The sequence below is a fragment of the Nerophis ophidion genome, linkage group LG27 (genome assembly GCF_033978795.1).
Source record: "Nerophis ophidion isolate RoL-2023_Sa linkage group LG27, RoL_Noph_v1.0, whole genome shotgun sequence".
Taxonomy (NCBI): Eukaryota; Metazoa; Chordata; class Actinopteri; order Syngnathiformes; family Syngnathidae; genus Nerophis; species Nerophis ophidion.
Genome location: NC_084637.1, coordinates 4,803,209 through 4,831,201, shown reverse-complemented (window position 1 = coordinate 4,831,201; position 27,993 = coordinate 4,803,209). Strand labels below are relative to the sequence as shown.

Here is a 27,993-nt window from a genome sequence, read left to right as displayed (position 1 = left end):
TTTTCCACTTTGCATCATTCCATCTTAGATGAGCTCGGGCCAAGCAAAGCCAGCAGCGTTTCTGGGTGTTGATAAATAGCTTTCGCTTTGCATAGTAGAGTTTTAACTTGCACTTACAGATGTAGCGACGAACTGTAGTTGCTGACAGTGGTTTTCTGAAGTGTTCCTGAGCCCATGTGGTGATATCCTTTACACACTGATGTCGCTTTTTGATGCAGTACCGCCGGACGGATCTAAGGTCTGTAATATATTCGCTTACGTGCAGTGATTTCTCCAGATTCTCTGAACCTTTTGATGATATTATGGACCGTAGATGGTGAAATCCCTAAATTCCTTGCAATAGCTGGTTGAGAAATGTTGTTCTTAAACAATTTGCTCAGGCATTTGTTGACAAAGTGGTCACACTCGTCCCGTCCTTGTTTGTGAATGACTAAACAATTTTATGGAAGCTGCTTTTATACCCAATCAAGGCACCCACCTGTTCCCAATTAGCCTGCTCACCTCTGGGATGTTCCAAATCGATCCGTTGTGGTGAAAAAGGAGCTGAGCCGTAAGGCAAAGCTCTCAATTTACCGTTCGATCTACGTTCCCATCCTCACCTATGGTCATGAGCTTTGGGTCATGACCGAAAGGATAAGATCACGGGTACAAGCGGCCGAAATGAGTTTCCTCCGCCGGGTGGCGGGTCTCTCCCTTAGAGATAGGGTGAGAAGCTCTGCCATCCGGGAGGAACTCAAAGTAAAGCCGCTGCTCCTCCACATGGAGAGGAGCCAGATGAGGTGGTTCGGCATCTGGTCAGGATGCCACCCGAACGCCTCCCTAGGGAGGTGTTTAGGGCACGTCCAACTGGTAGGAGGACACGGGGAAGACCCAGGACACATTGGGAAGACTATGTTTCCGTACTGGCCTGGGAACGCCTCGGGATCCCCTGAGAAGAGCTGGACGAAGTGGCTGGGGAGAGGGAAGTCTGGGCTTCCCTGCTTAGGCTGCTGCCCCCGCAACCCGACCTCGGATAAGCGGAAGAAGATGGATGGATGGATAAATAAATAAAAAATACATAAAAATTCTAATCTGCTTCTTAAAGTATACTATGAGATTGGTTGAGAATAAGTGTAACATAACAAATAAAAACTGAAATATAGCTGACTAAATAAAACAAGCATTGAGTTTTTGTACTGGTAATTTGGAAAAAATCTAAAAACATTAACCAAAAACAATCCAATAGAACCTGTCTTTGTTATAAAAAAAATTTTTAAAATTTAATATAAACCAATAATCACACTGCCAAAACATTGAATAACATGGTTGCAAGTCTTGACTAATAAAGTTGCAAAATAACTTAAAATAAAGATCAAAATGGGCCCACATATAAATTATTTTTTCGGCCCACAAAAGTTGGCACTGCAGTAAAGTGGTTCTTGTTCACCCAAGTTCACCCCTCTCACTACTATAATAGTAGATTTTATTTGTAAAAAGCACTTTACATTGAGCAAACAACCTCAAAGTGCTTTAGTGTTAAAAAAAAATACTAATAATAAAAAGATAATAATAAAAATAAAAACCTGAACAGCCTAATAGCTAGAACTAGTATGCATAAATCTATAAAAACTTTTTTTTTTTAAGAAGGGTTTTTAAGCCTTTTTTATCATGATCCGCTACTTGGATCATGACATATTTTGTTTTTGTTCTGTTTCTGTATCGTATTCTGTTGGTATTTGACTTCCTTAGTTCCTGGTGGCACTTCCTGTTTTGTTCTGTTGCCATAGTTACGCATTAGTATCATCTGTCTCTTGTTTTTTTTTACGCGCATCTGCTTTGTAGATACTCTCCTTATTTAAGTCGGGCTTTTCCGTTTACTCACCCTCGCATCCTAGTTTCTGTTCCATGCAACAGGTGAAGACGCTGATTCCCGATTGTGGTAAAGAACGGTTTTTGTACTTGCTAGCTTCCGCGCTATCCTTTGTTTGTTCACTAGCTCACATGCTAGCATTTGTAGTTCTTTCTAGCTCCCATGCTAGTTCTGTTCGTTTTGCCTTTTGTTACTAGTACCAGTTTTTCTGTTCTTAGTCTGTGTTGTAGTATAAATCAATCATAATTTCTTACCTAGTCCGACTGCATAATAAAGAGAACGAACCCACACCACGATGCCAGCTAACAGTCACATTTTTAAAAGCATCCACCGTATGTGGTACCCTCGGGTGGTCAGGGAGAGGGTTCCACAGACTGGGAACGGCGGAACAGAAAGCCCGGTTTCCCATAGTGCTTATCTTTGTCCTTGGAGGTTGGAGGAGGTTAGCCTGTTTGGAGCGGAGGTGTCGTGTGGAGGATTTGGGGGTGAGTAGTTCTTTGAGGTAGAGGGGGGCTTTTCCATGGAGGCACTGGTGGGTTAGTAGGGAGACTTTGTATTCAAATGTATTTCCGCACTCTCATCTCATACTTCTTAAAATCTCAGCAGGTCTTTCAATCAATCAATCAATGTTTATTTATATAGACCCAAATCACAAATGTCTCAAAGGACTGCACAAATCATTACGACTACAACATCCTCGGAAGAACCCACAAAAGGGCAAGGAAAACTCACACCCAGTGGGCAGGGAGAATTCACATCCAGTGGGACACCAGTGACAATGCTGACTATGAGAAACCTTGGAGAGGACCTCAGATGTGGGCAACCCCCCCTCTAGGGGACCGAAAGCAATGGATGTCGAGCGGGTCTAACATGATACTGTGAAAGTTCAATCCATAGTGGCTCCAAGACAGCAGTGAGAGTTCAGTTCAAGCGGATCCAAGACAGCAGCCAGAGTCCCGTCCACAGGAAACCATCTCAAGCGGAGGCGGATCAGCAGCGTAGAGATGTCTCCAACCGATACACAGGCGAGCGGTCCATCCCCAACCGAGTCCAGCCGAGCACGAGAGATGAAGTCTCTGTGACAAGGTGGTGGCAAAAAGGTGACAAAGGTGTGGAAAGTGGTGCCGTGAGACTTTCTCACAGTTTCCAGTGTGAAGGAGAAGCTGAGTGCTTACACCTGCTTTTCTGCTCAGCTCTTTGATTTGGAGCACAATACACCCGATGTTTAACTCCCGGCGGCATCTGCAGCCGAGTAAGACTTTGTTTTCCTCGTGCAAAATCACAGCTTTTCAGTCAACATACCTCATAGTCCTTATTGATGTGAGGGTGGACTGTGTTGCTCAAGAGCACATCAACAATAGTAGATGCACTATGTGTGAACCTCAATATATGTGTGTTGTATATATATGTGTCATCAAGTGTGTTACATTATCTATCTATCTATGTTTATTCATATAGTCCAGTCCATAGTGGATCTAACATAATAGTGAGAGTCCCGTCCATAGTGGATCTAACATAATGGTGAGAGTCCCGTCCATAGTGGATCTAACATAATAGTGAGAGTCCAGTCCATAGTGGATCTAACATAATAGTGAGAGTCCAGTCCCTTGTGGATCTAACATAATAGTGAGAGTCCAGTCCATAGTGGATCTAACATAATAGTGTGAGAGTCCAGTCCATAGAGGATCTAACATAATAGTGTGAGAGTCCAGTCCATAGTGGATCTAACATAATAGTAAGAGTCCAGTCCATAGTGGATCTAACATAATAGTAAGAGTCCAGTCCATAGTGGATCTAACATAAGAGTGAGAGTCTAGTCCATAGTGGATCTAACTTAATAGTGAGAGTCCAGTCCATAGCGGATCTAACATAATAGTGAGAGTCCAGTCCATAGTGGATCTAACATAATAGTGAGAGTTTAGTCCATAGTGGATCTAACTTAATAGTAAGAGTCCAGTCCATAGTGGATCTAACATAATAGTGAGAGTCTAGTCCATAGTGGATCTAACATAATAGTGAGAGTCCAGTCCATAGTGGATCTAACATAATAGTAAGAGTCCAGTCCATAGTGGATCTAACATAATAGTGAGAGTCCAGTCCATAGTGGATCTAACATAATAGTGTGAGAGTCCAGTCCATAGTGGATCTAACATAATAGTGAGAGTCCAGTCCATAGTGGATCTAACATAATAGTGAGAGTCCAGTCCATAGTGGATCTAACATAATAGTGAGAGTCCAGTCCATAGTGGGTCTAACATAATAGTGAGAGAGTCCAGTCCATAGTGGAACTACAAACCCCGTTTCCATATGAGTTGGGAAATTTTGTTAGATGTAAATATAAACGGAATACAATGATTTGCCAATCATTTTCAACACATATTCAGTTGAATATGCTACAAAGACAACATATTTGATGTTTAAATGATATAAACATGTTTTTTTTTGCAAATAATCATTAACTTTGGAATTTGAAGCCAGCAACACGTGACAAAGAATTTGGGAAAGGGGGCAATAAATACTGATAAAGTTGAGGAATGCTCATCAAATACTTATTTGGAACATCCCACAGGTGTGCAGGCTAATTGGGAACAAGTGGGTGCCATGATTGGGTATAAAAACAGCTTCCCAAAAAATGCTCAGTCTTTCACAAGAAAGGATGGGGCGAGGTACACCCCTTTGTCCACAACTGCGTGAGCAAATAGTCAAACAGTTTAAGAACAACGTTTCTCAAAGTGCAGTTGCAAGACATTGAGGGATTTCAACATCTACGCTCCATAATATCATCAAAATGTTCAGAGAATCTGGAGAAATCACTCCACGTAAGCGGCATGGCCAGAAACCAACATTGAATGACCGTGACATTCGATCCTTCAGACAGCACTGTATCAAAAACCGACAACAATCTCTAAAGGATATCACCACATGGGCTCATGAACACTTCAGAAAACCACTGTCACTAAAAACAGTTTGTCGCTACATCTGTAAGTGCAAGTTAAAGCTCTACTATGCAAAGCAAAAGCCATTTATCAACAACATCCAGAAACGCCGCCGGCTTCTCTGGGCCCGAAATCATGGACTGATGCAAAGTGGAAAAGTGTTCTGTGGTCTGACGAGTCCACATTTGAAATTGTTTTGGGAAATATTCGACATCGTGTAATCCGGACAAAGGGGAAGCGAACCATCCAGACTGTTATCGACGTAAAGTTCAAAAGCCAGCATCTGTGATGGTATGGGGGTGCATTAGTGCCCAAGGCATGGGTAACTTACACATCTGTGAAGGCACCATTAATGCTGAAAGGTACATACAGGTTTTGGAACAACATATGCTGCCATCTAAGCGCAGTCTTTTTCATGGACGCCCCTGCTTATTTCAGCAAGACAATGCCAAGCCACATTCAGCACGTGTTACAACAGCGTGGCTTCGTAAAAAAAAGAGTGCGGGTACTTTCCTGGCCCGCTTGCAGTCCAGGCCTGTCTCCCTTCGAAAATGTGTGGTGCATTATGAAGCGTAAAATATGACAACTGAAGCTCTACATAAACAAGAATGGGAAAGAATTCCATTTTCAAAGCTTCAACAATTAGTTTCCTCAGTTCCCAAACGTTTATTGAGTGTTGTTAAAAGAAAAGGTGATGTAACACATTGGTGAACTTGCCCTTTCCCAACTACTTTGGCACGTGTGGCAGCCATGAAATTCTAAGTTAATTATTGTTTGCAAAAAAAAATAAAGTTTATGAGTTTGAACATCAAATATGTTGTCTTTGTAGTGCATTCAACTAAATATGGAGTGAAAAGGAGTTGCAAATCATTGTATTCCGTTTATATTTACATCTAACACAATTTCCCAACTCATATGGAAGCAGGGTTTGTAACATAATAGTGAAAGTCCAGTCCATAGTGGATAGTCAGATTAATACTGTTTGTTATTTTTTCATTTAAAAAAAAAAAAAGCAAAAAAGTGTCAAGTTGACTTTTTTTCAAGTAAGGAATAGTTCATTTACAGCAAACATCATTGACATTAATTAGCCTCCAGCGACCCCATAAGGGACAGGCGGTTGAAAAACGGATGGATGTATATATTGGGAGAGGGGGGGGGGGGGGGGGGGGGGCAGAACAAATGTTATTGCTGTGATTTTAACCTCCATGCCCCCTCCCTCCGCCCCCCGTGGCGTGGCAGGAGAGGTGCAGATAATGGCAGAAGTTCCTCCTCCACAGCCCACAGACACGCTCCTCTGCCCCATCATCGCAGCGCATTGGACCGCGGGGGGGGAAAAAGCCGCAGAGCACCAGGAAACTTTCTTTTTTGCAGCTTTTTCTGCAGCACCTGAAGGAACCGCCGCGTGTTTGCGTTTCCCACGCAGCCATGAGGACGTGCGTGCGCCGTTTGGAACATGCTTTTCCACGCGTGGCGCTGCTGTTGCTGCTTGTGGCGCAATCCAGGTCCTCTGCGCAGCTCGGTAAGTGGATCGCAATTTGTATCGTCCTCGAAGTCAATGATAACAATTATTTTTGATTATAAGCATGATATTAATAACATTCCAATTCAAATGGGCAAACCATGTATCGAATCGATACAAATATGTGCTGTATCGTCCACACATAATCTGCATGCCAGACACTTTTATGGACAAAATGTGTCCACGTGTTAATTGCATCCATATTTCTTCTCCGTCATCACAGGGAACAAAAGAAAAGAAAAAAAAAACACTTTAGAAGAGACAAGAATTTGCACAATTCTTGCCTCTTTTTGTTTTTGGCTCCTTTTTTTTTGTTTTTGTTGTTTGTCTGCTCACAAGTCCCTGACCTCATAACAACTTCATGACTCATCACCGCCATCTTCTTGACATCCTTCCCTCCCAAGGCACTTCAAAGCTTGCGGTCGTAAACTTCAACGCAGGTTGTCGTAAAGTCCAGAGCGGGGTCGGGTCAGGGTGTCCAAAGTGCTGCTCCTAGCCAAATTTTGCCTGCAGCTGTTTTTTTTTTTAACTAACTCTCAGCATATTCTAAAAATTAAATAATTTCATTATTAGTTACATATATCATTAAAGCTGCAAGCAGCGATGGACGGGACCGACTTTTGCTGGTGTTTCCTGCCTTTACCCATTCAACATATCTTTACCTGCACATTACCTACCTTCCCTGCATCCTGGGGGCACACAGGTGCTTCTTTCTTTCACCCATACATGCTAGTGTTTCCTGCCATCACCCAGTCAACATATCTTTACCTGCACATTACCTACCTTCCCTGCATTCCGGGGGCCACACTGGTGCTTCTTTCTTTCACCCATGTACGCTGGTGTTTCCTGCCATCACCCAGTCAACATATCTTTACCTGCACTTTACCTACCTTCTCTGTATCCTGGTGTCAAACTGGTGCCTCCTCCTTTCACCCAGTCAACATATCTTTACCTGCACATTACCTACCTTCTCTGTATCCTAGAGTCAAACCGGTGTCTCCTTCTTTCACCCAGTCAACATATCTTTACCTGCACATTACCTACCTTCTCTGTATCCTAGAGTCAAACTGGTGCCTCCATCTTTCACCCGGTCAACATATCTTTACCTGCACTTTACCTACCTTCTCTGTATCCTGGTGTCAAACTGGTGCCTCCTTCTTTCACCCAGTCATCATATCTTTACCCACACATTACCTACCTTCTCTGTATCCTAGAGTCAAACTGGTGCCTCCTTCTTTCACCCGGTCAACATATCTTTACCTGCACTTTACCTACCTTCTCTGTATCCTAGAGTCAAACTGGTGCCTCCTTCATTCACCCAGTCAACATATATTTACCTGCACTTTACCTACCTTCTCTGTATCCTGGTGTCAAACTGGTGCCCCCTTCTATCACCCAGTCAACATATCTTTACCTGCACATTACCTACCTTCTCTGTATCCTAGAGTCAAACTGGTACCTCCTTCTTTCACCCAGTCAACATATCTTTACCTGCACATTACCTACCTTCTCTGTATCCTAGAGTCAAACTGGTGCCTCCTTCTTTCACCCAGTCAACATATCTTTACCCACACATTACCTACCTTCTCTGTACCCTAGAGTCAAACTGGTGCCTCCTTCTTTCACCCGGTCAACATATCTTTACCTGCACTTTACCTACCTTCTCTGTATCCTAGAGTCAAACTGGTGCCTCCTTCATTCACCCAGTCAACATATCTTTACCTGCACTTTACCTACCTTCTCTGTATCCTGGTGTCAAACTGGTGCCCCCTTCTATCACCCAGTCAACATATCTTTACCTGCACATTACCTACCTTCTCTGTATCCTAGAGTCAAACTGGTGCCTCCTTCTTTCACCCAGTCAACATATCTTTACCCGCACATTACCTACCTTCTCTTTATTGTGTGGTCACGCTGGTGCTTCCTGCTTTTAAGCGGCCATAGTGTGACGGCAGCAGTATCAGCGCAGCGGTTCTTTGAAGGCTAGTAAAATCAAAAACTTTTTGCGCAACCTTTAATCAGAAGGGTTCAATCTCTTTCCTGTGCGAGTTTGAAGCCGACACAACAAACGCGCTCATAGGAGATGTTTGAAAAAAGGTGACAGGTTTTTACAAAACTTTTGTTTTGAAGGGGTAATTGCCAACTTCCTGTTGATTTTTGCTGAAGGATGTCAATTAATGAAATTTAGCTCTAAGTGAGACCTACATAGAAGTTTTTGTTTTATCTCCCTACAACATTCCTACTGGAAGTTACAAGCAGTTTTATCTGTGTTTTCTTCCCAAGAGCAGTTTTGTCAGTGTTTTATTCCCAGGGGGCGCTATAGCGCAATTTTGAGTTTTGGGATTTGTTTTTTTTAGTAGATTTCAATTTCCGCCAGTCCTGATGTGTGTGTCCAGTTTGGTGAGTTTTGAAACAAGGGGTCCAATTACAGCTCAAAGAGGCAAAAATGACATATTTTTTCGGAAACTTTTGTTTTGAAGGAGTTTTTGGCAACTTCTTGTTGATTTTTGCTGAAGGATGTCAGTTTATGAAATGTAGGTCTGGATCAGACCTACATAGAGGTTTTTGTTTCATGTCTCTATGACATTCTTAACGGAAGTCAAAAAAAGTTTTGTCTGTGTTTTTTCCTAGGGAGCGATAGAGCGCAATTTTGAGTTTTGGGATTTTTTTTTTTTTTTTTATTAGATGGCAATTTTTGCCAGTCCTGATGTGTGTGTCAAATTTGGTGAGTTTTGAAGCATGTTAAGGGGGTCAAATTACAGCTCAAAGAAGCGGCGGTATAATGATAATAAAACCTCCATCCATCCATCCATTTCCTACCGCTTATTCCCTTTTGGGGTTGCGGGGGGCGCTGGCAAGGACATTTGGTCCCTAATTACACCAATTTGCTATGTCTCATATACAGACATTTGTTCAGATAGCTTAGAACAGTGTTTTTCAACCACTGTGCCGTGGGAGATTATCTAATTTCACCAATTTGGGATAAAAATATTGTTTGCAAACCAGTAATTATAGTCTGCAAATGATGTGTTGTTGTTGAGTGTCGGTGCTGTCTAGAGCTTGGCAGAGTAACCGTGTAATACTCTTCCATATCAGTAGGTGGCAGCCGGTAGCTAATTGCTTTATAGATGTCGGAAACAGCGGGAGGCAGGGTGCAGGTAAAAAGGTGTCTAATGCTTACACCAAAAATAAACAAAAGGTGAGTGCCCCTAAGAAAAGTAATCAAAGCTTAAGGAAGGCTTTGCAGAACAGAACTATAACTGAACTGGCTGCAAAGTAAACAAAACAGAATGCTGGACGACAGCAAAGACTTACTGTGGAGCAAAGATGGCGTCCACAATGTACATCCGAACATGACGTGAATGAAAATAACTGAAATATTATTGATTGCTAAAACAAAGTAGATGCGGGAAATATCGCTGAAAAGAAGACATGAAACTGCTACAGGAAAATACCAAAAAAAGACAAAAAGCCACCAAAACAGGAGCGCAGGACAAGAAGTAAAACACTACACACAGGAAAAGAGCAAAAAAGTCCGAATAAGTCAGGGTGTGATGTGACAGGTGGTGACAGTACACCTACTTTGAGACAAGAGCTATAGTGATGCGTGCTTGGTTATGCTTTAAAGTCATATCCAACAACTGCGACAACGACTTTTTTCTGTCAACTGAGTTTCGTTTTTTAAGGATTTCTGCTGGTGGTGTGCCTCTGGATATTTTTCAACACAAAAAATGTGCCTTGGTTCAAAAAAGGTTGAAAAACACTGGCTTAAAACAGTGGTTCTCAAACCTCATTTCACCAAGTGCCACTTCGGGAAAAAAACATAAAATCACCTTAATGAGCGGCGTTAAAATAGAGTACAGTAGTAGGCCTAAGTATTCATTAAAAACAACAGCGGTATCAAGTTCAAAACACCAAACTGTTACTATCCGATGCCCAAATCGTTTGTTATTTGGACTATTGAGTTTTTTTGTGCACTTCCCTGTTGGTTCTGTTACCATGGTTTCTGATTTGTCCCACCTGCTCTTGTTTTACGCGCACCAGTGTCTTGATTATTGAGATTATATTTAAGCCTGCCTTTTCCGTTCACTCGTTCTCTCCTCGTTGTTTAGTGTACATACGGTTTGTGTTTCACTAGTGACGACTCGGCTATCTGTTTTGGACTCGCTAGCTTCCGTGCTTAGCCTTTTGTGTTTCCTAGCTCCCATGCTAGCGTTTTGTTTTGCCTGTTGTGCCTGTAGCTCACATGCTAGTAGCTCTTTGTTTGCCTTTTCTGGCTTAGCACCAGTGTTTTTGTTCCTAGTCTGTTTTTTTAGTTTTAATAACTCATTATTTCTTACCTGTACGCTGTGTCCGAGCCCGGTCTGCATCCAGGAAGAGCACCACTCGCATCACGATGCCCGCCAAGCGTCACACCAAACTATCTTTTAGACAAGACAAGAAGAAGGAATCAGGCAGAGACAAGAGTTAAATTTTGCTCATGAGGAGAAACGTTTGGGGCTGTACACTCAGTTACAGTAATACATAATGACCAACATTAAAATACAGTACCAAAGTAGGTCTAAGTATTCATTAAAAACAACACAGAGGTATCAGATTCAAACACCAAACTATCTGTTAGACAAGACAAGAAGAAGGAATCAGGCAGAAACAAGAGTTAAATTTTGCTCATGAGGAGAAACGTTTGGGGCTGTACACTCAGTTACAGTAATACATAATGACCAACATTAAAATACAGTACCAAAGTAGGTCTAAGTATTCATTAAAAACAACACAGAGGTATCAGATTCAAACACCAAACTATCTGTTAGACAAGACAAGAAGAAGGAATAAGGCAGAGACAAGAGTTAAATTTTGCTCATGAGGAGAAACGTTTGGAGCCGTACGCTCAGTTACAGTAATACATAGTGACCAACATTAAAATGAAGTACCGTAGTAAGCCTAAGTATTCATTAAAACAACACAGAGGTATCAGGTTCAAACACCGAACTATCTGTTAGACAAGACAAGAAGAAGGAAACAGGCAGAGACAAGAGTTCAATTTTGCTCATGAGGAGAAACGTTTGGGGCCGTACACTCAGTTACAGTAATAAATAGAGACCAACATTAAAATACAGTACCAAAGTAGGCCAAAGTATTCATTAAAAACAACACAGAGGTATCAGGTTCAAACACCGAACTATCTGTTAGACAAGACAAGAAGAAGGAATCAGGCTGAGACAAGAGTTCAATTTTGCTCATGAGGAGACACGTTTGGGGCTGCACACTCAGTTATAGTTTCACCCTACGCTCTAAGGTACAGTCCCACGTGCTCCTCTATTTATTCGGGAGTTCCCTCGTTTACATCACCGAGGCTGCTTCTGAAGGGAGGGGTAATGCACATTGGCACTTTAACATAATATATTTGGCCGCTGTAACATTACACACAGTTTGAACGGTAACACTGTGTATGAAAATGGGAAAATAAAACACTGCAGTCTAATCAAGTGAATCTTTAGCGTACCATAGTTTGAGAATCACTGGCTTATTAGAATGTTGGGAAATATTGCATTCCAAAACTTTTCTGAATGTGTGGAGTTAAGTGTGTCCGTTGTTACGTCACCTTTGGTTTAGTTCTAGCTGTCCGGTCCATGACAAACTAACAGAACCTCCTCTCGGTCCCTTCAGCACCTGAGTGCTTCCCTGGAGGTCATCGCACTCTGCGGAACCCTTACCGCAGTGTGGACTTTGACTCCACCGAATTGCAAAGCACGGCCATCCAAGACCTGGTCTGTGACCACTCGCTGGCACCGGGCTGGTACCGGTTCAGGATCGACAACAAGCCGGCCGAGATGCCGACCACCTGCGTGGAGGTATGTCCGAGTTTCTCCCGTAGAGACGATGGGTGATGTGTGCCAGCACCCTAACGACTGTTCATGCTGCCTCTCACCCCAGATGAATCGTTGTGGGACGCAGGCACCCGTGTGGCTCTCGCTGAAGGACACACCTCTACCGCGTCCCGGCGAGATCCGCCAGTTGTCCGCCTGTGCCACCTGGCAGTTCTTCCGAGGCAGCGCCAAAGACTGTTGCCTCTTCCGCATCCCCATCACCGTCCGCAACTGTGGCGACTTCTTGCTCTACTACCTGCAGCCCACACAGGGATGCATGGGGTACTGTGCCAAAGGTAAGTGTGGTAAATTCTTACATAGTACAGTTGGGAATGTTAGTGAGAGTCCAGTCCATAGTGGATCTAGTAAATAGTGTGAGTCCAGTCCATAGTGGATCTAGTAAATAGTGTGAGTCCAGTCCATAGTGGATCTAGTAAATAGTGTGAGTCCAGTCCATAGTGGATCTAGTAAATAGTGTGAGAGTCCAGTCCATAGTGGATCTAGATATTAGTGTGAAAGTCCAGTCCATAGTGGATCTAACATAATAGGGAGAGTCTAGTCCATAGTGGATCTAACATAATAGGGAGAGTCCAGTCCATAGTGGATCTAACATAATAGTGAGAGTCCAGTCCATAGTGGATCTAACATAATAGTGGGAGTCCAGTCCATAGTGGATCTAACATAATAGTAAGAGTCCAGTCCATAGTGGATCTAACATAATAGTAAGAGTCCAGTTCATAGTGGATTTAACATAATAGTGGGAGTCCAGTCCATAGTGGATCTAACATAATAATGTGAGAGTCCAGTCCATAGTGGATCTAGTAAATAGTGTGAGAGTCCAGTCCATAGTGGATCTAGTTATTAGTGTGAAAGTCCAGTCCATAGTGGATCTAACATAACAGGGAGAGTCTAGTCCATAGTGGATCTAACATAATAGGGAGAGAGTCCAGTCCATAGTGGATCTAAGATAATAGTGAGAGTCCAGTCCATAGTGGATCTAACATAATAGTGTGAGAGTCCAGTCCATAGTGGATCTAACATAATAGTGAGAGTCCAGTCCATAGTGGATCTAACATAATAGTGTGAGAGTCATGTCCATAGTGGATCTAACATAATAGTGTGAGAGTCCAGTCCAGTGTGGATCTAGTTAATAGTGTGAGAGTCCAGTCGATAGTGAATCTAACATGAGAGTCTGAGAGTCCAGTCCATAGTGGATCTAGTATAATACTGTGAGAGTCAAGTCCATAGTGGAGCTAACGTAATAGTGAGAGTCCAGTCCATAGTGGTTCTAACATAATAGTGTGGGAGTCAAGTCCATAGTGGATCTAACATAATAGTGTGAGAGTCCAGTCCATATTGGATCTAGTTAATAGTATGAGAGTCAAGTCAGTAGCCGATCTAACATAATAGTGTGAGAGTCCAGTCCATAGTGGATCTAACATAATAGTGTAAGAGTCCAGTCCATATTTGACTATAAAGCCACGCTGTTGTAACATGTGGCTTGGCATCGTCTTGCTGAAATAAGCAGGGGCGTCCACAATAAAGTGCCAGCTGTTTTTGAAACATGTTGCAGGCATCAAATTCCAAATGAGCTAATATTTGCAGAAAATAAAGTTTTCTAGTTCGAACATTAAATATCTTGTCTTTGCAGTCTATTCAATTGAATATAAGTTGAAAAGGATTTGCAAATCATTGTATTCTGTTGTTATTTACCATTTACACAACTTCACTGCTTTTGGGGTTGGTACAAGTACAAGTCATCTCTTTCTGCCGCTCAGTCGCTCCAGCCGTGGCACCTAGGATCTGCCTGCCAGGTGAGGTAGGGATGAACGGCCGATGCAAAGGTGAGTTAACCCGACCAGAATAATAATCTTTACCGCCATTATCTACTCTTACTGTTGGACTGCCTCTTGTCCGCAGATGCTCTTCCGTCCCTGCAGTCGCGGCCTGTTATCTCACCAGAGCTCATCGGCCACAGCGTCCATTTGAGGTGTTCCTTCGTCCCGCCGCCCTGGAGTGGACCACTAGGCTTTCATGTGGTGTGGGCGCGGCACATCAGCCACAGCATGAAGGTTGAGGTCCGCCAAGAGTCCGTAGTGAAGCCCTTCTCACTGGTGGAGATGGATGCCGTTCACTTCAGGCTTGGAGAGACGGTAACAACTGCCGTTGTTTGGGTTCAATCCCTTCAGTGAGGGGTGGGGGTGTAAATCAGATCCTTCAGGACCGCAGGTTCCGTAAGACCATACTTCATCCATAGAAGTGGGTCACTGCTTTTGATTTAAAGCAGTGTTACATTTTCATTGTGGGCCACGTGTGGTTGAAGTTGGTATTTATTGCTACAGATAACCCATCCATCCATCCATTTTTCTGCCGCTTGTCCCAGCTGCATGCGGGCAGTAGGCGGGGTACACCCTGGACAAGTCGCCAACTCATCACTAGTAACCGTCGGTGTTCAACAGTCGAACGACTTCCGGAAAGAAGTTGATACTGTATTTGAATTAGGGCTAAACAAAAATGATAAACCCAAATTGATGGGGCCCAAATTCACACAAATAAATGTAAGTTCTAAATGATAATATTTTTGATAGACCACACCAGCGGTGTCCAAACTGTATGACTAAGGGGCGCTATTGGGCTGAAAAAATGTGTTAGCGGGCCGGATATATGCAAATTAACTGTGTGTGTGTGTGTGTGTGTGTGAGTGTATGTATATGTGTGTGTATATATGTGTGAATATATATATATATATAAATATATATATATATATATTATGTATATATGTATTTATATATGTATTTATATATATGTATGTATGTGTAGATACATATATATATATGTATATGTATGAATGTGTATATATTTATGTTTGTATGTGTGTATATATTTATGTATGCATGTGTGTGTTTGTGTGTGTATATATATGTATATGGGTGTGTGTATATATAGATATGTATACGTGTATATATATATGTATGTGTGTATATATGTGTATATATGTAAATACACACACACACATATTTATATATAATATACATATATACACATATATGTATATATGAGTGTGATGTGTGTGAATCTATATGTATATATGTACATATATGTATATAGTATATTATGTATAATGTGTGTATATATATGTTATATATATGATTGTGTGTATATATATGTTTATATTATGTATATATATGTGTGTGTATATATATATATATATTATATATTATATATATATTATATATATCAATGGACGTCGAGAGGATCTATTTCATAGTGTGAGAGTCCAGTCATAGTGGATCTACATAAGTGAGAGTATCTAACATAATAGTGAGAGTCCAGTCATAGTGGATCTAACATAATAGTGAGAGTCCAGTCCATAGTGTTCTAACATAATAGGAGAGTCCAGTCCATAGTGGATCTAACATAATAGTGAGAGTCCAGTCCATTGGGATCTAACATAATAGTGAGAGTCCAGTCCATAGTGGGCCAGCTGAGATCATCTTGAGTGGAGACAGGTCAGCAGCAGAAATGTCCTCAACTGATGCACAGATGAGTGGTCCATCCCAGGTCCCGACTTTGAACAGATAGCGCCTCATCCATGGTCACCTAATCTGTGCACCCCCCCTCTCCACGAAGGACAGTGTAGCAATGGCGATGACTAAGATAGCGGAAAGCAAGAATCAAACCTGGAACCCCCGAGTTGCCGCACAGTTTGAGGCCTATACTTTAAAGGGTTTAATAACACGACACTTCCATGCGCAAGGTTCTAATCTTCTCGTCAGTTGAAGGAACAAGCAGCGACCTGCTTTACACGCACCTCAAGGGTCACCATGATCTCCCACATGGCGCAGGAAACGCCAACTACGGGTAACTTAAGAACGTGGAGATCATTATTTAACTGGAGCAATTACTCGTCGCTGGGAAATATGAAGACGAGATAGTGAGGTGAGGTCATACCCTTGTCGTGCAGCTGTTGACTGCCGCGCTCCCATATTTGGGCTTGGGGGTCGGCTTAGTCTTCAGTGGCCCCGTCCCTACAGACAAGTTTATCGAGGAGCGGGTTTAAAGGTCGGTTTAATGTTGTTGATGTGTTCCCTGGACGTGTTTTGATGGATGACAAACACCTTGTCTAGTCCTGGGAAGACTCTTGCTTGCCAGACGCGAGATGTCAAGGATTGTTGATGTCTGTCCCGCAGTTCTCGTGCAGCGTGTCCACGTTCCAAGTCAACGCCACCCGCGGCCAATCTTCTCACAGAGAGAGCGAGGCTTTCTTCGCCGGGTTGAAGGTGAGCAGGCGGGCTGCTGCACTGGAAAAACAAAAAACAAAAAAACACACAAATGTAAACATCCTTCTGCTCCTTTTTGTCCAGTTTTCGGTCGAGTTGTTACATGTAGCGGAGAATGGCGAAGAGCACGAGGTCAGCATCCGCAGCACCGTGCCCCTCTCCTGCTACAACCCCCATCGCTGTGGGCTCCCCCTGGTGTTGAGTGTGCAGGAACCAGGTAAAACCAGCTGCTTCTTACCAGTGGTTGATGATATTCTTACAAAGTACTCCGTACTTTCTGGGATATAGAGCACTCCAGTATTTAAGCTGCACCTGCCACATTTTAGAAATAATCTAGTTTAGTCTTTATTTGAAGGGACAATGCACAGAAACATTAAACTCAAAGACAGATATGTTCTGTTCCAGATTATAGCTAAATAGCTCATTTCCATCTGCAGTCCCTGGCTACCTAAATTAAAGGAATACTAAAATCATGCAATAAAATTATGACAATAAAATCATACCATATCACGTAATCCAATTAAGAAAAGTCATAAAATGCCCTTTCATGGACACATACTTAATATACAATACAACCGCATCTAATTTACATCATCACTCAAATATAATACATTCTCTCGTTCACATCTGTCATCATTTGTAAAAACAACCATGATTTTAACAGACACACCTCACAATTTACAACAAAAATGCTGTCATGGATAAATATAATACACATTAAGTTGATCTGTCAATCATAGTGTCCACCTTAGTGATCGTGTGAGCAGCTTTGATTGCTACAAAGCCACTTTCAACTTCAATTGTGGGCTTTGTTGACTCTCCCAACCTGAGCTGCCATGCCACTAGATTGAAGGTGAGCAACATCTAGTGGTTCTTGGTGGAAGACTTGATTCCATTGAACAGCCAGGTTCAATGGAATTTTTAGAATTCCTAACACTAAGTTACCATTACCAGTGTCACAGTAAATGTTGGATATCGTCACACAAGGCTGTATATTCGGTTGACACAATTTTCAGTTTCAAACAAGTAATGATAAGAACCATGATTTTAACAGACACACCTCACAACTTACAAACAAATTGCTCTCATTGATAAATATAATACACATTAAGTCGATCTGTCATCATAGTGTCCACCTTAGTGACCGTGTGAGCAGCTTTGATTGCTCCAAAGCCACTTTTTAACTTCAATTGTGAATGAAGAGTAATCTGTTAGACTTTTCAAGTTTGTTGTGAGGTTGTTCCATTCCATCCATCTTCTTCCGCTTATCCAAGGTCGGGTCGCGGGGGAAGCAGCCTAAGCAGGGAAGCCCAGACTTTCCTCTCCCCAGTCACTTCGTCCAGCTCTTCCCGGGGAATCCCGATGCGTTCCCAGGCCAGCCGGGAGACATAGTCTTCCCAACGTGTCCTGGGTCTTCCCCGTGGTCTCCTACCGGTCGGACGTGGCCCAAAAACCTCCCGAGGGAGGCGTTCGGGTGGCATCCTGACCAGATGCCCGAACCACCCCATCTGACTCTTCTCCATGTGGAGAAGCAGCAGCTTTACTTTGAGCTCCTCTCGGATGGCAGAGGAGCTCAAAGTTTATACTCCTCCCCCCCTTTACCCAGACCCAGCCCACCCAATCTCTCGAATTCAGAGGCCTCAAGGTTGGCAAGTATGTCTGCAGCATGGCAGTAAAACGACTGATCAAACAAAACAGAAGTCATGGACCCAATAGCTGTGGAAGCTCTCTCTCCACAAAACTGAAACAATACAAAAAGAATTGAAAATTAATAACACTCAATCAATCAATCAATCAATCAATGTTTATTTATATAGCCCCAAATCACAAATGTCTCAAAGGACTGCACAAATCATTACGACTACAACATCCTCGGAAGAACCCACAAAAGGGCAAGGAAAACTCACACCCAGTGGGCAGGGAGAATTCACATCCAGTGGGACGCCAGTGACAATGCTGACTATGAGAAATCTTGGAGAGTACCTCAGATGTGGGCAACCCCCCCCTCTAGGGGACCGAAAGCAATGGCTGTCGAGCGGGTCTAACATGATACTGTGAAAGTTCAATCCATAGTGGCTCCAACACAGCCGCGAGAGTTCAGTTCAAGCGGATCCAAGACAGAAACGAGAGTCCCGTCCACAGGAAACCATCTCAAGCGGAGGCGGATCAGCAGCGTAGAGATGTCCCCAACCGATACAGGCGAGTGGTCCATCCTGGGTCTCGACTCTGGACAGCCAGTACTTCATCCATGGTCATCGGACCGGACCCCCTCCACAAGGGAGGGGGGGGCATAGGAGAAAAAAGAAAACAAGCGGCAGATCAACTGGTCTAAAAAGCAGGTCTATTTAAAGGCTAGAGTATACAGATGAGTTTTAAGGTGAAACTTAAATGCTTCTACTGAGGTAGCATCTCGAACTGTTACCGGGAGGGCATTCCAGAGTACTGGAGCCCGAACGGAAAACGCTCTATAGCCCGCAGACTTTTTTTGGGCTCTACGAATCACTAATAAGCCGGAGTCTTTAGAACGCAGATTTCTTGCCGGGACATATGGTACAATACAATCGGCATGATAGGATGGAGCTAGACCGTGTAGTATTTTATACGTAAGTAGTAAAACCTTAAACCTAACAGAGACACTTGTAAACATGTTAGCGTATCCGCTACTGCTAACGACGCTAGCCTTATTACATTATGATAGTACGTACAAATATACATGAAAACACTACATACATTTTTTTTACTGATTATTGACTATTCTATTGATTACGGGACAAGCAGTAGAAAATGGATGGATGGTACTTTTTCGTCACTGATTACATTAGTGTCTTTGGTACACTAATGTGTATATTTTAGGCCATTGGTTATTTGTTGTATTTTTTCAAAAAGATATATATATATTTTTATATTGCTCTTTTTATCTTCGAAGTTATTGTTTTTTTGGATCTTTGTTGCTATTTTTATATGACAACATTTTGTTATTTGATCATGTTGTAATCTTTGGTTTTGTGATTATGTGATGTTTTTTGCCTGGACCCCAGGAAGAATAGTCTCCACTGCGGTGTAGACTAACGGGGATCCTTAGTAAACTAATAACCAATAAACATCACACATGGGACACACAGACCGCCTCGGACAGGAGGTCTCCAACCTGGCGCTGTCCACCTGCCAAGTTGAGCTTCGCCCGACTGCTTGCGATGATGGAATCTGCGCCCGGGCGAGTTTTTTCCTCACCGCCGTCACCGACTTCACGCGGGATGGGAACCGTGTCAGTTTGATCAGCGCCGTTCCCGATGCAGGTGCACCTCGGCTTTGGAAGAACTACATGCCAACGTCGCTGAAAGTGAGTCCTCAGTTTCTTTTTCAGAGTGGATGAGAACATTCCGTGGAGGTTTGAGGGTTTTACAGGTTTTAGTGGTATATTTTTCGGAAATCCTGAAAGGTTTAAGGGCGGTGTGTGGTCACTTTTTGTGGACTTAAAGGGATGTTGGCAGTAGCCTCTAAATCCTCTAAATCAGGGGTCACCAACCTTTTTGAAACCAAGAGCAACTTCTTGGGTACTGATTAATGCGAAGGGCTACCAGTTTGATACACACTTAAATAAATTGCCAGAAATAGCCAATTTGCTCAATTTACCTTTAACTCTATGTTATTATTAATAATTAATGATATTTATCTTTTTGGAAACACTCATCATCTTAATGATTTCTCACAATAAATATAAACTATGAAACGTAGTTTATCCTCAATTTCGAATCTTTAAAATTCAAAATTCAACCGAGAAAAACTAGCTAATTCGAATCTTTTTGAAAAAATTTAAAAAATAATTTATGTAACATCATTAGTAATTTTTCCTGATAAAGATTAATTTTAAAATTTTGATGACATGTTTTAAATAGGTTAAAATCCAATCTGCCCTTTGTTAGAATATATAACAATTGGACCAAGCTATATTTCTAACAAAGACAAATCATTATTTCTTCTAGATTTTCCAGAACAAAAATTGTAAAAGAAATTCAAAAGACTTTGAAACAAGATTTAAATTTGATTCTACAGATTTTCTAGATTTGCCAGAATATATTTTTTTTAATTTTAATCATAAATTTGAAGAAATATTTCACAAATATTTTTCGTTTAAAAAACAGAAGCTAAAATGAAGAATTAAATTAAAATGTATTTATTATTCTTTACAATAAAAAAAAATACTTGAACATTGATTTAAACTGTCAGGAAAGAAGAGGAATGAATTTAAAAGGTAAAAAGGTATATGTGTTTAAAAATCCTAAAATCATTTTTAAGGTTGTATTTTGTCTCTAAAATTGTCTTTCTGGAAGTTATAAGAAGCAAAGTAAAACAATAAATGAATTTATTCAAACAAGTGAAGACCAAGTCTTTTAAGATATTTTCTTGGATATTCAAATTCTATTTGAGTTTTGTCTCTCAGAATTAAAAATGTCGAGCAAAGCGAGACCAGCTTGCTAGTAAATAAATACAAATTAAAAAATAGAGGCAGCTCACTGGTAAGTGCTGCTATTTGAGCTATTTTTAGAACAGGCCAGCGGGCGACTCATCTGGTCCTTACGGGCTACCTGGTGCCCGCGGGCACCGCATGGGTGACCCCTGCTCTAAATGTTTTGTTATTATGGGATCACTGAAGGTCTAGATTTTAATCAAAGTGATCTAGTATAATTGGGCAATTATGTAACTACAAGATGACTAAAGTACAGCACGTCTGTTTACATAGATTGTCTGAGAGGGATCCTTGTTCTAATTCCACACGGTCATTAAGTGTTGTCCCCAAAGACTGGATGGCTCTGACGATACATTCCCCATCTGTGTTTAGTAATAACATCAAAGACTGGGGTCAGACAGTCTTTGGACATACCTCCCAGTTATCTTTGTTCTCTTTTCCCTGCCTGCAGGTCACAGTTCAGGATGTTCCCACATCCATATGCTACTCACTGACGGACCCACATGTCATCACACTGGACGGCAGGTACTAGCACGAACACACAATCTTCACCTGTGATAGAGAACATATTCAACAGCTTTCTTCGCAGGCGCTATGACAACCACCAAACTGGCACCTTTGTTCTGTACCGGAGCCTCGCCAGGGACTTTGAGGTCCACTCTCGCCAATGGGACTGTGGCAGTCGTCATTACGCAGTGTCTTGCAGCTGTGGTGTTGCTGCTCAAGAGGGTAACGACGTAGTCATCTTTGACATGTGCAATGGCCAACCGCGGGAAACAAGACCCCAGCTCTCTGTGAAGGTCCTCGGTGGGGGTCATGGTCATGTCCGTGTGCTGGAGTCTCACCAGGGAAAGAAAGTCACCGTAGGTATCCAACCTTGTTATTACAGTGTGCAAACCTGTAAAAACGCTTATTTGTGCAATGTGAGTTGATAATCTAGCCGTTTTCACTCCTCATCAATCAATCAATCAATGTTTATTTATATAGCCCCAAATCACAAATGTTTCAAAGGACTGCACAAATCATTAAGACTACAACATCCTCGGAAGAACCCACAAAAGGGCAAGGAAAACTCACACCCAGTGGGCAGGGAGAATTCACATCCAGTGGGACGCCAGTGACAATGCTGACTATGAGAAACCTTGGAGAGGACCTAGGATGTGGGCAACCCCCCCCCCTCTAGGGGACCGAAAGCAATGGATGTCGAGCGGGTCCAACATGATACTGTGAAAGTTCAATCCATAGTGGCTCCAACACAGCCGCGAGAGTTCAGTTCAAGCGGATCCAAGACAGCAGCGAGAGTCCCGTCCACAGGAAACCATCTCAAGCGGAGGCGGATCAGCAGCGTAGAGATGTCCCCAACCGATACACAGGCGAGCGGTCCATCCTGGGTCTCGACTCTGGACAGCCAGTACTTCATCCATGGTCATCGGACCGGACCCCCTCCACAAGGGAGGGGGGGACATAGGAGAAAGAAAAGAAGCGGCAGATCAACTGGTCTAAAAAGGAGGTCTATTTAAAGGCTAGAGTATACAGATGAGTTTTAAGGTGAGACTTAAATGCTTCTACTGAGGTAGCATCTCGAACTGTTACCGGGAGGGCATTCCAGAGTACTGGAGCCCGAACGGAAAACGCTCTATAGCCCGCAGACTTTTTTTGGGCTCTAGGAATCACTAATAAGCCGGAGTCTTTTGAAGGCAGATTTCTTGCCGGGACATATGGTACAATACAATCGGCAAGATAGGCTGGAGCTAGACCGTGTAGTATTTTATACGTAAGTAGTAAAACCTTAAAGTCACATCTTAAGTGCACAGGAAGCCAGTGCAGGTATATATGTATGTATATATGTATATAAAGGTATATACAGTATAGGTATATATATATGTATATAAAGGTATATACAGTATAGGTATATATGTATGTATATATGTATATAAAGGTATATACAGTACATGCGTAATATGATCAAACTTTCTTGTTCTTGTCAAAAGTCTAGCAGCCGCATTTTGTACCAACTGTAATCTTTTAATGCTAGACATGGAGAGACCCGAAAATAATACGTTACAGTAATCGAGACGAGACGTAACAAACTCATGGATAATGATCTCGGCGTCTTTAGTGGACAAAATGGAGCGAATTTTAGCGATATTACGGAGATGAAAGAAGGCCGTTTTAGTAACGCTTTTAATGTGTGACTCAAAGGAGAGAGTTGGGTCGAAGATAATACCCAGATGTTTTTCTTTTTTTTTTTCTTGAAGATGATCTTTCCCTCCGGCGCCTTTGTCCGAGCTGACGTTGGCGATTGGGGAATGAGCCTCTCCGTCCGGGCGCCAAGTGTGGACTACCGCAACACGCAAGGCCTCTGCGGCACCTTTGATCACAATAGCAACAATGACATCCACGGCTACAGAGGTAGCCATGATGACTTGCATGGCTTCATAGAGAACTGGAGGTGGGTTATGTAATTTTGTAAAACCTCTATTCTTTTAGGCTCTGACTCATGTGTGCGCTTGTATGTGTTAGGATAGCTCCCGGTGAGAGTTTATTTGACAAAAACCCTCCTGGCTCAAGACAAGAGGACAGGAGACCCTTTTGTCTCTGCCAGAACAGATACAGGTCTTTTCATCCCGCCGGTAGAGGAGCGGGACACACGCCTGGTCGATCTGGTCACTCTGGTTGCATCGTGCAGGACAATGTGGATTACATATCTGTATTCCCCTCACTGGACACCACACTGGAGTACATCAAGCATCCTGAAATAGAGGCAAGCATCCTAAATGTGTCCTCCTATCATCCCTTGGAGGGGTTGCGCCCTCATTTCAATTCTCACAATGAACAAGTGTTCAGAGATGACCTCCCAATGTCAGCCGAGAGACTGAGAAGACAGACAAAGTTTGAGTTCCAGCCAGTTTTTGACTCTCAAAGCCTCAAACAAGCCGAATTGGAGCACCTTGCCTACTTTTTCCCCGAGGATCACCTCCTAAAACCGCGACCAGAGGTTCAACCTCAATGGCCCACGCCAAGCGGTCTGACTTCTGGCAAAGCTCTGGAAGTGTGCCACGTAGCTTTGTCCAATTCCACAGTTGGTGCAGTTTGCCAAGGGTTGCTGGGGCGACGTCTTTTCGAAGCAGTGGACCTGTGCATCTTGGACCTTCAGCTGAAAGACGACCTGGGCTGGGAGGAGGCACTGCTGCCCTACCTAGAGAACGAGTGTGAGAGGAGACTGCTAGAGAACCGGGCCCAGAAGGCCATGGAGACACTTGGTCAGCCGGGAGTGCCTGGGGATGTGGTGACAGCGCTGCGCTGCCCTAATTTTTGCAATGGCAATGGAGAGTGCACCGATTCTGGTTGTCAGTGCCACCAAAACTTCAGCTCATACGACTGCAGCGTTGCTATTGGTGAGTGTCATCAATCTGTTCACTTTACTTTTACTCGAACGCTCATTATTGAAACTTTCTGTTGGTCTGCCGGTTAAAACAGCCCAGCCAGTTGAGCTAAGTGACCTGGAAAATGGCGGCCTCTGTGATATCAGAATATTCAACTGCAGGAACATTCGGGTCTTTGGCCTGGGCTTCGTTGACTCTCCCAACCTGAGCTGCCATGCCACTAGATTGAAGGTGAGCAACATCTAGTGGTTCTTGGTGGAAGACTTGATTCCATTGAACAGCCAGGTTCAATGGAATTTTTAGAATTCCTAACACTAGGTTACCATTACCAGTGTCACAGTAAATGTTGGATATCGTCACACACGGCTGTATATTCGGTTGACACAATTTTCAGTTTCAAAAAAGTAATGAAAAGAACCATGATTTGATTTTTTGCGTGTATTTTCAATGTACATACTGTAAATGGTTAAGAAGGGGTTGCAAACAAAACAGATTGTGAAGGTGTGTGCATGCAGCAACATTTGTGAGGGAGGTGCAAAGAGAGAGAGTGAGAGAGCGAGGTAGTGGATTGATTGTTAATCAAGGCATACTTGGTCAACAGCAATACAGGTCACACTGAGGGTGGCCGTATAAACAACTTTAATACTGTTACAAATACGTGTGAACCCACACCAAACAAGAATGACAAACACATTTCGGGAGAACAGCCGCACCGTAACACAACAGAAAAAATACCCAGAATCCCTTGCAGCCCTAACTCTTCAGAGGATCAAGTATGGGTAAACAACACACAATGAACACATGCAACAAGCAAACCCCACACTGAGATGTTCCATGGTGTCATCTCAACAGAGAGCAGAATTGGTTGAAGGATGTTCATCATAGGGCTGGGCAAAATATAGATATACTGGGTATATCGCGGGTTTGTCTCTGTACGATATGGAAAATGACTATATCGTGATATTCGAGTATACCTTCTCACACAGTTGCTTTTAGCTGCTGGCACTACACTGCAGGCTCTTCCCACTCTTTCTTGTCCTTCCTTCTGACAGACAGCAAGCGCACCTTCTTACATACGTCACATACGGTCATGTCATACGCCCTCGCATGAGAGGTAGCAGCAAGGGTAACATTAGCTGTGATGCTAGCGGAGTGGTGCGAGTGGTTTAGCTCGGTTGGTAGAGCGGCCGTGCTAGCAACTTGAGGGTTCCAGGTTCGATTCCCGCTTCCGCCATCCTAGTCACTGCCGTTGTGTCCTTAGGCAGGACACTTTATCCACCTGCTTCCAGTGCCACCCACACTGGTTTGAATGTAACTTAGGTATTGGGTTTCCTATGTAAAGCGCTTTGAGTCACTAGAGAAAAAGCGCTATATAAATATAATTCACTTCACTAATACGTGAGAGAAGGTGCCAATCTGGTATCAAATGGAGGAAGGATTAATTCCTAAGAAAAACAGCACGGGTTCCATCGTCTGGCGGTGGTTTGGCTTCAAGCAGGAAGATGTCGAACAAGTGTGGGGCAAAAGCGTTAAAGTAGCACCTACTGCTAATTTGTAGCATCGTTGAAAAAGTCACCCGCGAGAGAATGAAGAGTGCTTGAAGCTGCATGTCAACGCCCACAAAATGCCGAAGCAACCATTTCCAGATCGTATGAAAAAAATAGTCCATCCATCTTCTTCCGCTTATCCGAGGTCGGGTCGCGGGGGTAACAACCTAAGCAGGGAAACCCAGACTTCCCTTTCCCCAGCCACTTCGTCTAGCTCTTCCCGGGGGATCCCGAGGCGTTCCCAGGCCAGCCGGGAGACACAGTCTTCCCAACGTGTCCTGGGTCTTCCCCGTGGCCTCCTACCGGTTGGACGTGCCCTAAACACCTCCCTAGGGAGGCGTTCGGGTGGCATCCTGACCAGATGCCCGAACCACCTCATCTGGCTCCTCTCGATGTGAAGGAGCAGCGGCTTTAAAAAAAATAGTAAACAACCGAATTTAAAAACGTCCGTAGTAACCTACCACATAGCAAAAGACATACGCTATTTGATTTCCTGTTACGCGGCTTATTTTTCTTTGACAGTTATTGAAATATCATGTGTGACATCATGTACAAAAAGTGCACTTTATTTGTTTTAAACTATTGTAGTGGCGTCCTGTACAAAAAGTGCACTTTCATTTAGTGTTGTTTTGATACGTCATCTTAGTGACATCATGCACAAAAGTGCACCAATAGCTTGTTTTAAAATGTCTCTGACAATCTTGCACTTTCTGTTTTGGAAATTACATGAATATTTGTGCCACTGTGCCAATAACTGTTTGATAAATACACTTTTGGTAAATTGACTTGATTGTGGTTTCCCTCTCTGCATGAAAGTTTAAAAGTAGCATATATTAATGCAGTATGAAGATTTTTTTTTAATGTTGACACATAGAATCATCATACTGCTGTGATTATATGCATCAAGTGTTCATTCAAGGCTGAGGCTAAATATCGAGATATTTATCGTGTATTGTCATATGGCTTAAAAATATTGAGATATTAATAAAAGGCCATATCTCCAAGCCCTACTTCATCATTATCATCATATTAATGCGGCATATTCACATGCCCACAGCAGCCACAAGCAGCTGAACTGTACAACTTGGAGAAAACGAGCATGTTCCTAAGAATCATTTTCTTCCCTCCAAATGTGGACATGAACTTCTACAGTATGTCAACGGCGTGTGGCTTCCAGGGGAAAAACACAGAACAAGAGCCACATTCCTCAGCTCCAGGGCTTTGGACTGTGTTGTGCCCTCACTGAGCAGTGCAGCCGTCAACACAGAGGACTTCTTGATGGACGACAAACCGTATGCAAGGTGGAAGATCAAGGTAACTATAAGGTTGTTTTATTTATAAAATACATACTTAAATTAGTGTGTGGCTGTTCTTGTCCTCAGGTGACCAACGATGGCTCCCAGTACAGTCAAACCAAGGTGCTCACCATCTACGATGGCATTTGCCAGGTGTGCCCTGCTTCCGGCTCAGGACTTTGTAAGTTAAAGGTAACTCAAGCAACAACACACATCTTTTTATCGTATCTTGCTAAGTTGATGGCAAAGCTATATAGACTAGAAAGTGTTGCTCAGTGGGGGTCCACTAATGACAAAAACACATGTTTGCCCGCTCCCAAAACACAGCAGCTGGTTGTGTTCAACTAGGGTCCATAAAATGGGGACCATGGGTGGGGGTCCTATTATTATTGGTTTAACAAGTATGTACACAAACAAGGTAGCAGAAAGAAGCTTGCCCGAGGTAACCAAAAGCTACAGACAATGTAGTTCTTGATGTTCCTGCTGTTTGAAAATTTCCTTTTTGTTTCTGACAGGACCGGATATGTAACATTGACGGGATGTGCTTTGCAGAGGGAGACATAAATCCAGGAAGCCCGTGCCTGCTCTGTGACCCAGACACTTCAAAATTCACATGGTCACTCAGCCAAGGTACAATGTAACGCCGTCTAATTGGTGCTGTCAGTTTTGTCATTTGTGTAGGGATCAGTCGCAGACTGCAGGAATGCGGACAATTACCACAAACCCAGTAACGGGACTGCAGTTATAAGTCAGAATCAGCAATCTGTTTTGTTCAATGCCTTGTACCTTTCTTGTGCTGCTGATTTACTGTTTGGACAACTCCCCGGGGAACTGTCTGCCTGAATA

General features: G+C 42.8%; 2 protein-coding genes across 10 annotated transcripts in view; one reads left to right on the top strand and one right to left on the bottom strand.

Annotated features, from left to right (window-relative positions):
- Nucleotides 1-27,993, bottom strand: part of kynu (kynureninase) — a 101,049-nt gene that overhangs the window by 40,101 nt on the left and 32,955 nt on the right. For 6 of the 8 annotated variants that reach the window (XR_009804574.1, XM_061889024.1, XM_061889023.1 and 3 more), the window contains 2 exons: nucleotides 16,123-16,472; nucleotides 10,645-10,728 (listed from right to left, as the gene is read on the bottom strand). Coding sequence is in view for 7 of the 8 variants with exons in the window: in XM_061889024.1 (XP_061745008.1) it covers nucleotides 10,645-10,696 (52 nt within the window). In the remaining variant the exon portion in view is untranslated. Of the gene's footprint in view, nucleotides 1-10,644; nucleotides 10,729-16,122; nucleotides 16,473-16,554; nucleotides 16,764-27,993 lie in introns of all 8 variants that reach the window. The other 2 variants (XM_061889027.1, XM_061889026.1) reach the window with 2 other exon arrangements.
- The window catches only part of si:ch211-246m6.5 (von Willebrand factor D and EGF domain-containing protein), a 49,687-nt gene continuing 27,740 nt past the window's right edge, over nucleotides 6,047-27,993 (top strand). The window contains exons 1-16 of one of the 2 annotated variants that reach the window (XM_061889021.1): nucleotides 6,047-6,304; nucleotides 11,972-12,156; nucleotides 12,239-12,467; nucleotides 13,950-14,015; nucleotides 14,092-14,324; nucleotides 16,362-16,451; nucleotides 16,536-16,668; nucleotides 19,574-19,791; nucleotides 21,371-21,444; nucleotides 21,509-21,782; nucleotides 23,178-23,371; nucleotides 23,443-24,317; nucleotides 24,400-24,536; nucleotides 27,005-27,166; nucleotides 27,235-27,339; nucleotides 27,663-27,777. In XM_061889021.1, coding sequence (XP_061745005.1) covers nucleotides 6,211-6,304; nucleotides 11,972-12,156; nucleotides 12,239-12,467; nucleotides 13,950-14,015; nucleotides 14,092-14,324; nucleotides 16,362-16,451; nucleotides 16,536-16,668; nucleotides 19,574-19,791; nucleotides 21,371-21,444; nucleotides 21,509-21,782; nucleotides 23,178-23,371; nucleotides 23,443-24,317; nucleotides 24,400-24,536; nucleotides 27,005-27,166; nucleotides 27,235-27,339; nucleotides 27,663-27,777 — 3,184 coding nt within the window. In that variant the 5' untranslated portion in view covers nucleotides 6,047-6,210. The remainder of the gene's footprint in view (nucleotides 6,305-11,971; nucleotides 12,157-12,238; nucleotides 12,468-13,949; nucleotides 14,016-14,091; nucleotides 14,325-16,361; nucleotides 16,452-16,535; nucleotides 16,669-19,573; nucleotides 19,792-21,370; nucleotides 21,445-21,508; nucleotides 21,783-23,177; nucleotides 23,372-23,442; nucleotides 24,318-24,399; nucleotides 24,537-27,004; nucleotides 27,167-27,234; nucleotides 27,340-27,662; nucleotides 27,778-27,993) is intronic. The other variant, XM_061889020.1, reaches the window with a different exon arrangement.